Raw genomic sequence first — 9,077 nt, 5'->3', positions numbered from 1 at the left:
AAGAAGAAACAGTAAGAATCAGTACAAAAGAAATCAACCAAATTGATGAGGGAAAATTAATTTTAAAAATACTGTAATAACTAATTGATAAATGAGTACTCATTAATTTGGCCTAGGTCAGAGAACAATCTAAACTGGGATGAAAAACATATTTCTCCTCCACCCTATTTATAGTGGAAATATCAACTTGGCTTTTGTAAAACATATTTTAAGTGAGTAAGTTATTAAGTCAGCCATCAGGTTGACTATAATCTAAGTAGTAATTTGAGGTCCTATCTAGTTTTATCTCATGTGAAAATGGATAGAGCACAATTCACGGAAGTCTCTTGGTATAAGAAATGAAAAGAGGATTGTACCATCAGGGCTTGCGTCTGGCTCCTGCTTTCCACAGCTATATGGTGTGTGCGTGTGTGTGTGCGTGTGCGTGTGTGTGTGTGTTCAAGTTTGAAGTCAGGTCCTTGTGCTATTGCTCAACATTTATGCTTGTCGATGATACTCTACTATTTGAGTCTTACATCCAGCCTGGTATTTTGCTGATGAATTGGAAATGGAATCATACAAGCTTTTCTGCCCAGGCTGTTTCAAGCCAAGCCTGCCTCAGTAGAATAAGTACTTTAATATTTCTCAACACCAAGCTCTTCGTCTATATAGTAAGCACTAAAAAATACAAGCCATTAGGATTGTTTTGAATAGTACAATCGTATGTGAAGTATTTGCCCCAATGACTGGGCCCCAAATCTCGTTTCCATCCCATCCATTCCAATGTCTCTCATTTCTGTGTCACCCCTAATGTCTTCCCTTCCCTTCAGTATTTAAAAAATACTCCTATCTATAGTTCCACCCCGTGGATGTCTTTAAAGTCCCTATGTCTCTCCCCAGTGGCTTCTTTCTCTTTCCTAGCATAATCATACTTCCTAGAGGATTGGGCACAACCCATATTCTCTTCATCTTTGCTCATCAGTTTCCAACCCACTCATTTCCCTCAGCTGTTCTAGATAACATTAATGACTTCCTGGCTGATAAGAACAGTAGTTTTCAGTCTTTGTTTTTTCTTTGCATTATTGATCACTTTCTCTTCTTTGAAACACACTTCTTTCTGTTTGTTGTGTTCTGTTGGTCCACATGAAGATGAACAGCTCTCTCTTGTCCGATCTTTAATAGCTCTGCTTCTTGCTTTAGTAACAAAACAGACCCACTTCCTCTAGTCGAGACTGCTTTTGCTCATCAACGTGTCCAGCTAAGCTTCCTCAGTAGGTAGCCTCAACATTTCCCCTTTCATTTGCACTTTAGTCTCTTTACCAGCTATATCTCTTGTAGCATAAGACCCAATCAACAATTTCTCTTTTCACACACACACGCACACGCACACGCACGTTATTAGGTTGACTCTTTTTGTGAATGTGTGCTGGTCCTGGAACTTGAACTCAGGGCCTAGACACATCCTCTGAGCTTTGGTGTTCAAAGTTAGTGTTCTACCACTTGAGCCACAGCTCCACTTCCAGCTTCTTTTTTTAACTGTTTGCATGGAGATAAGATTCTCTTGGACTTTGCTACCCAGCAGGGTTCAAACCCATATCCTCAGGTCTCAGCCTCCTGAGTAGCTAGCTACACTTACCTGTAATTGCCTGTAATCTTTTAAGTGACAAATATTTATTGTGTCAGACACTGCTTTAGGTATTGGAATTCAACAGTGAATAGAAACAACAACAAAGACAACAGAGCTGGGTGCTGGTGGCTCACACCTGTAATCCTAGCTACTCAGGAAGCTGAGATCAGAGTCTTGGTTCCAAGACAGCCAGAGCAGGAAAGTCTATGAGATTCTTATCTCCTCTGATTAAGCATCAAAAAAGCTGGCGAAGGTGGAGCTGTGGCTGAAAGTGGTGAAGTGCTGGCCTTGAGAAAAAGAGTTCAGGGATCTGCGCCCAGGCCTTGAATTCAAGTCCCACTACAGACAAAAACAAAAACAAAAGACAAAAAAATTCCTGCCCACTTGAAGCTTACATTTCTCTGATATACACATAATAGAGACTAAATATAATAAGTTACCTGAAATGTTGGGAGACAAATATCATTGGAATTAAAATGGAAAACTGGAAGTATCTATTCATGAGGGACCTTAACTTTCAGGTCATAAGACGATGATTTCAACAATAAATAAAAGGCATAGCAGAGCCCTTTTCAGTGTACCATCGTGATAAACTCAGGCCAGTACAAAGTTCCCGGGCCTCACGAGCTGGTCCCATCTGAGAGATGAGTTCCCCTTGAAGAAACGATGTGTGTGGTTGCACAAACTTGTAAACGAAACTCATGAACCCTGCTTTAAAAAAGGTCAAGTGCACCAGGCTTGCAACAAGGAGCGGGAACCCCAGGGTTTGGTGATGGCGGAGCTAGCCCTGCGCTTTGTTTTGGACAGCACCCACTCCCCTGCTTTGGAATGGAGCTGGCCAGAGTCCTATTCGTCTGTGACCTGTCCCAATAACAGCTCACTGGCAGTCCCCTCCACGGATCCCCCCAAACAAACTAACCTCACACGCCCAACCCAGTATCCTAGAGCCGGGGCCTTCCTCATCAATCTGCCTCCTGACTCCAGGGGAAGAATGCCACCTACCGAATCCTGCGCACGCAGCCAGCCCTGCAAAGCGCAGCCATGCGGGGCGATCGCCCCGACTGGCTCCAAATTCCCTCCCCCCCCCACACACCCCCCAAAAGGAAAGAAAAGAAAAGGCCACTATGTGGACAGACAGGAAGTTATGTTCTCCCGGGCAGATATCTGACAAACACTCCCACGTGTTGTAATCTTCTCCAAAGCCAGGCCACATTCAGCGTCCCCTCCCCTCCGCAATGGCCTTCAGTGCTCTTGTTCCCGCGGCTCCCAGCCTCTGCAGCGAGCTGACAGCAGGAAGCTCTGGTGCAAAGGAGCCAGGCAGGGGCTGCTGCCCTCCCCTCCCCGCCCCCCTCCCGCCCCTCCCCCCCGATGGTGGGGGTCACCCAGACCAGCTCGCTAGGTCGCGATTGCACAAGAGGGTCGGGGCTTCCAAATGTGCACAGCCCGGGCTGGGCCAAGTCCAACCCATCCCCAGGCCTCAGGCGAAGGGAAGAGGGGTGTCGCGGATTGGGGGGTGGGGGGGCTCCCCCAGCAATCACAGCCACTCTGGCTTTCTAGCTGTGGTCTCCGTGGGTAGCGCCGGTGCCTCGGCCCCACCCCCTGCGCGCGCGGGCGGGCGCGGGCAAGGGTGCGCGGTGCGGTTGAGGGGGACCCGAGGAGACCCCGTGTGTGACACCGCCCGAGGGCCCTGGTGACCTGGGATCTCGCACGGTGGATCTGCGCTGGAGCCCCGCGGGGCGGGCCCGGGCGGGAGGCGGCGGGCGGCGCGGGGCGCGGGGCGGGCCCGGGCGGCGCGGAGGGGCGGGGCCCGGGGCGGGGCGGACGCCCGGCCGGTGCTGCAGTCGTCCGCTGCAGCCCGCGGGGCGGTGCGGAGTGAGCGGAGCGGAGCCCGGCGCCGGCTGCGGTTCATGGCCCCGACGGGAGGCGCAGCCTCTGCACCCCGTAGCTCGGTTCCGTGCCTGAGCTGAACGCCCCGGGGACCGAGCCTTGCGGCCTCCGATCGCGCGTCCTCGGCCCCGCAGCCTCCGCTCCAGCCGCTGGACATGACCGCGTAGCCCTCTACTGGCTGGGATTTGCTTGCAGATTTTCTTCATGGAAGCGATGTCCCCCCAGCAGGATGCTCTAGGGGGGCAGCCGGGGCGCTCCTCTTCCCTGACGGGCGTATCTCAGCTCGCGGGAGGACCGGGCACCAGGAAGGTGAGGGCGCGGAGCGAGCGGAGGCCTTGTGTCCCCCACCCCACCCCGCATCCCCGCAGGACCCCCGCATCCACGCACGACCCCCCGCCCGACTCCTGCACGACCCCCGCATCCCCGCAAGCCCTCATCCCCGCGGGACTCCCGCATCCCCGCACAGCCCCCGCATCCCCGCACAGCCTCCCGCATCCCCGCACGACCCCTGCCTCCCCGCACGAGCCCCGCATTCCCGCACAATCCGCACAGACCCACACACACACGCACCCCGCACGATCTCCTCCCGACCCCCGCATCCCCACCCGGCCTCCCGCATTCCCACGCTACCCCCCCCCGTCTCCCACGCCCCCTCCCGAGGCCTCCTCCACCACCCACGAGCCCCGCGGGCGAGCACTGGAGGTAACCGTCCTGCCGGGCCCCTCACGTTCCCGCTTTCCCCGCTCCCCCATCCCAAGGGGGCTCCCCATCTTCCTGCTCTCCGGGGTCCCTGGCGTCTGGGCGGGGTGGGGAGGGCGCACCGCCCCCACCCCGCTTCCAGGGTCCCCCAAGGCGGCCTTGGCTGGGGCTGCGGCCGAGCCGCCTCACCTGGCCACTCGCGCGCCCTGATCCAGGGTCCCCGGCGGATGCGGGATTTGGGGAGCGCGGGCGGGGGGCGCTAACGACCCCCGCTCTGGGGCACCGACCAGCCTGGCGCTGGGCTGTGGGGGGGGGGGGGGTGGAGGCGGCGGGGCGCCTTGACCCCAGCTGGTTCCGGGACTCGGTGTGGGTGTGAGCGCGGGGACGGCGCCCCGGGTCCGGGCAGCCGACGGATGAGGATGCAGGGACAACTTGTAGCGTTTGCTGGGGGTCAAGGCGGCCGCGGCGGTGCTGGGAGGAGATGGGGTAGATGGGTGTCCGGTTTCTTTGGCAGGATTCCCAGAGCAAGTGCAGCTAGCCTTGGCTTGGAGTAGTCCTCTTGGGAACTGCTTTGGGGGGTTCTGGCCCCCTTCTGCCGTCCTCTCCTCCTCTCCCTCTGCTCCTGCTCCTCCTTTTCTTCTCCTTCTTCCCCCTCCTCCTCCTCCAGCTCAAGACCTTCGTGATATTTGGCTCATTTTGTTGTTGCTGTTGTTGCTGATTATGGTGGTGGCCTTTCCAGATTCTCTGATAACCAAGTTGGGGTGATTAAAGAATCACCTAGCTCTTCCTTAGGAAATATTTGAAGACGTGGCATTGCTATAGTTAGAGGGTTACACAGGCTCCCTTGCTCGTTCAGATTTTACAGCCTGTCATAAATCTTCCCACCAGGCAGATTGGTGGCTTGGCTGAGGGTCACATGAAGGGAGGCTAGAAAGGTGGGCGGGGGGTGGGGGGGGGGAACGAGGGGCTGGCAAGTGTGCTGGGAGTGTGGAAACGCACACTGCCAGCAGCCCAACAACCTTGACCTTGAGGCAAAGCCATCTAGGAGTGTGTGTGAACTTGATGAATGGGTTGTTGTTCCGGCTCTCAGTGTTTGATGTATTGAGGCTGCTGATGGTCTGTCCCTCCCTTCAGAGATGGGGTGTGTGTGTGTGTGTGTGTGTGTGTGTGTGTGTGTGTGTGTGTGTGTGTGTGTGATATCAGGGGTTCCCAAATAAACCCTGAATTTACCAGGGTGTCATTATCTTTAGGATGGCAAGTGAAGATGCCATAATTGATATTGATTCTTAAAGCATTGTTTATTTAGATCCACTTAAGGAATTGGAAAGAAAAAAAATGAAAGGATTATCTTCCTGAGCAGTAACTAAACATGTAACTAAATGTAACTAAAAAGCATGCAGGCACAAGGAGAAAGCACTGGAGAGCAGCTACATCCTCTGCCACCATAAATGAAGACTTAGGTAGCCTCCTTCCCTTGTCCTTGCTATGAAGAGAGCTCCTGTCTCTAAGATGGCACCACTCATCATAAAGCATAATGGGTTGATGCTTTACCAAACCAGTGCCTACTTTTGCCAAGATGACTGAGTAAAGCAAATGAGAAATTGAAAGGATTAGTATTATTGAAATGGCTTAGGCTAAGCCAAACCACCACCAATGCTGGCTTTGCAGAAATCACTTGTCTCTCTCTCTGACACCTCTCTTGTCCTTCCTATGACCCAGTCCCCATTTAGTTGCACCAATGCAATCTGTGAAAATGGGAATTGAGCTAGTCACGTGGTACACGCATACAATCTCTGCCCTCTGGAGTCGTTTGAAGAGGTTTTGTGTTTTGTTTTGTTTGTTTGAAGTTCAGGCTAACCTGGGCTGCATTGTGAGAACCTGTCTCAAACAAACCAACAACAACCACCACAACAAAATGTAAATTGATCATGTTACTTACCTGCTTAAAATTCTGATGCAACTTGACATCCCATTGATGATAAAATTTAGACTTCTTGGCCCTGTCTCCTGCCCCTTTCCTCCCTTCCCTCCTCCTGTGTATTAGCCAGCCCTATGGACCTTCTTTCTCAGAATCAAGTCATCATATCCCTTCCTGTTTTGAGAGATCAGTGTTTCCAGATACCCCTACACCTGCCCCAGTTGTTGACTCTCTCAGACCTTACAGCCTCTCCCTGGGAAGTTCTTACTTACCTAAAAGGGGGTCACCCAGCCAGTTGTGCCGCCATTCTTACTGTCCTCTAATTGTTGCATGTTACCTGTGGTTTTCTTACTTGTTTCTTATCTGTTACCTGCACCAGAGTATGAGAACCATGAAGAGAGAGGCTCTTTATCCTAGGCTTCCAATTTGTCACCTCAGTGTTTAGGCAATTCATGGGCATTGTCTGGGTTAATTGTAGAGCAGTCACCAGGACAGGTATGGTCTCTGCCCTCAGAATTTATGGTTCACTGCAGGCCTCATGGTCTCAGATGCAGCTATTTTAGCTTTGCCTAAAGCAACAGTAACAAGATGTACATGAATGGGCCTAGCTGTGTACCAATAAAACTTTACTTAGAAAAACACATTGTGGGACCCTGTGGGCAGCTTCCTGACCCCTAGTTTGTAGCAGTGTTGTTGAGGAGGACTTTGATGGTGAAACTTTATCTGCAATGTCTTGTTCAGTAGCCACTAGCTACATGTGCCTGTTGAACTCTTGCATTGTGGCTGGTGCACCTGAAGAGTTGATATTTGTTAATAGCTTCACTGAGGTATAATTGATGTACAATAAACACATATTGAAAGTATATGAATCTTAAGGCCATACCACCCTGAACGCGCCCGATCTCGTCTGAAAATATATGAATCTAGAGGGTTTGATACGAACCTATGAAATCAGATCTGCATTCTGAGGCAATCACTAGCCCAAGGTCTGTCACTGTCGATTACATTTTCAGTTTAAAGACTTTGTGTGGGTATGTGTGCCAGTCCTGGGGCTTGAACTTGAGGCCTGAGCACTGTTCCTGAGCTTTGTTGGGGTTTTTTTGCTCAAGACTGGAGCTCTATCACTTAAGCCAAAGCTACACCTCCAGCCTTTCTCACAGACTCCTTGACTGGCTTTGACCCTCAAGCCTCCGATCTGAGCCTCCTGAGCTAAGATGACAGGTGTGAACCATGGGGCCTGGCCTATAAAGGACTTTTATAAATAGAATCTAGTTTATTTTCTTTTCTGTCTCCCTTCCTGCACTCAATATAATTATTTTGATTTTCACAGTGGATTCGGCAGTGCCCTTGACCATTGAGTAATTGATTTTACTTTATCTACAGTGCTTGGGACTAGAAGAATTTCAGATTTGGAGGTATTTGCCTATGGAGAATGAGATATGTCAGGGATGCCACTCAAGTCATGGCATGAAACTCATTTGCACATCCCCTGGAGGTCATTTTAGACGGTGTTGCCCACTTGCCTATGTTAGGACTGTCACGTGAGATCTGGATTCAAATTTTTCCTTATGACATATCGTCCCTTGGAAAATTTCAGCATCTGGAGCATTTGGGATTTCATGCTTCCAGTTTAGGGATGCTCCACTTGCAGATGACAGTTCATTTATCCATTCACCTCTTGGTGACCATTTGGATTATTTCCAGTTTTTCGGTGCTGTAAACATTCACTTGTACATCTTGAGCAGAAGAGCTCACTGACAGCGCCCAGGCCCATGACTGGAAGAAAGAAAAGACTCTGGGGTGTCCAGAGTGCCCCCTGTTTATCATACATGCATGGTTGAATGAGTGCAATCATCTCGCATGGTCACCATGGGAGAAGGTGTAGGAGGTCTGCCCTGTTGGGGATTATTAGGCAAGGAGCATCCCCTTGGCCCTTGGCCCATGCCCTTGAGTATTATTGAAAGGGAATCATGACCAAATCTTGAGTCTGGTCGCCAGACTGAAGAATAAGATCCAACTAATCCAAAGGTCCATAGGGATAGGGCAGAGATACAGAAAGAGGGACAAAGAAGAATGCAAAAGGGACATTTCAATGGTCTATGCATAGTATGTATAAGTATGTTACATTGTCATAGTGCTTTTCATTCCAGAGACTTCTCATATGCAGTTTTCCCTCGGCTTCCTTCTGGTGGGTAGGGCAGGGATCATAATCACTTTAGGGAGAATCTGAGAAGTTATCCTGCAGAACTGAGGCCCAGTAGTTAGGTCCCACTGTCTGCTAGCCCTGGGGCCACTCTTACACTACATAGTTTTGTATGCTCGTGATTACATTTCAGAGTGATTGTTGTCATGTGGGAAGAGGAAATAGCTACAAGAATCATCTGTTTCTTCTTTAACCTCAGAAGGAATTTGAATCCTCTCTCTGTAGTCTGTATTTTGATAATGCATGTTTTAGGTAGATGCACAAACTGATTCTGGATAGGATGGCTGATGAACAAATAAATGTAAGACTATATTTAGCTGAGCATAGTGGCACCCATCTCTAAACCCAGCACTCGGGAGGCTGATGGAAGAAGACCGTGAGTTCAGGGCCAGCCTTGGCTATATAATGAGTTGAAGACCAGCTCCTAGGCTACATAGTATACCTTCCCAAAAGATTACTTTTATCACAGGCCAAATTGACAATGAGAAGCTTCGGTTTGCTGAGTGGTCCAAATATTGTTATCATAGAACAGAAGTGAGGTAATACTTTTGAATGGTAGAGCTAATATTTTTGAACTAGGACTGTGCAATGGCTTGAGTATAACTCCACAAAAGATTGCTACAGGCCTGAAAGAAAGGTAAGAGAATGAGTACATTTTCACCACAGTGTACCAACTAGCCTCTAAAGGAAGAAGAGTCAAATTTGCAGAAACTGGTTTGTAAATTTGATGATTCGATTCCATATTTCTCTAGCCTTGAAACTAT

The 9,077-nt window shown here is 50.1% G+C and overlaps 1 protein-coding gene across 1 annotated transcript in view; it reads left to right on the top strand.

Moving 5' to 3' along the window:
- Nucleotides 1-3,486: 3,486 nt before the first annotated feature.
- Nucleotides 3,487-9,077, top strand: part of Arhgap20 (Rho GTPase activating protein 20) — a 55,491-nt gene continuing 49,900 nt past the window's right edge. Inside the window, exon 1 of the mRNA XM_048343804.1 lies at nucleotides 3,487-3,802. Within this exon, the coding sequence (XP_048199761.1) occupies nucleotides 3,698-3,802 (105 nt within the window). The 5' untranslated portion in view covers nucleotides 3,487-3,697. The remainder of the gene's footprint in view (nucleotides 3,803-9,077) is intronic.

This window comes from Perognathus longimembris, chromosome 3 (genome assembly GCF_023159225.1).
Source record: "Perognathus longimembris pacificus isolate PPM17 chromosome 3, ASM2315922v1, whole genome shotgun sequence".
Taxonomy (NCBI): domain Eukaryota; kingdom Metazoa; phylum Chordata; class Mammalia; order Rodentia; family Heteromyidae; genus Perognathus; species Perognathus longimembris.
Note: the sequence above shows the minus strand (reverse complement) of the source record. Positions and strands in the feature narration are given on the sequence as shown.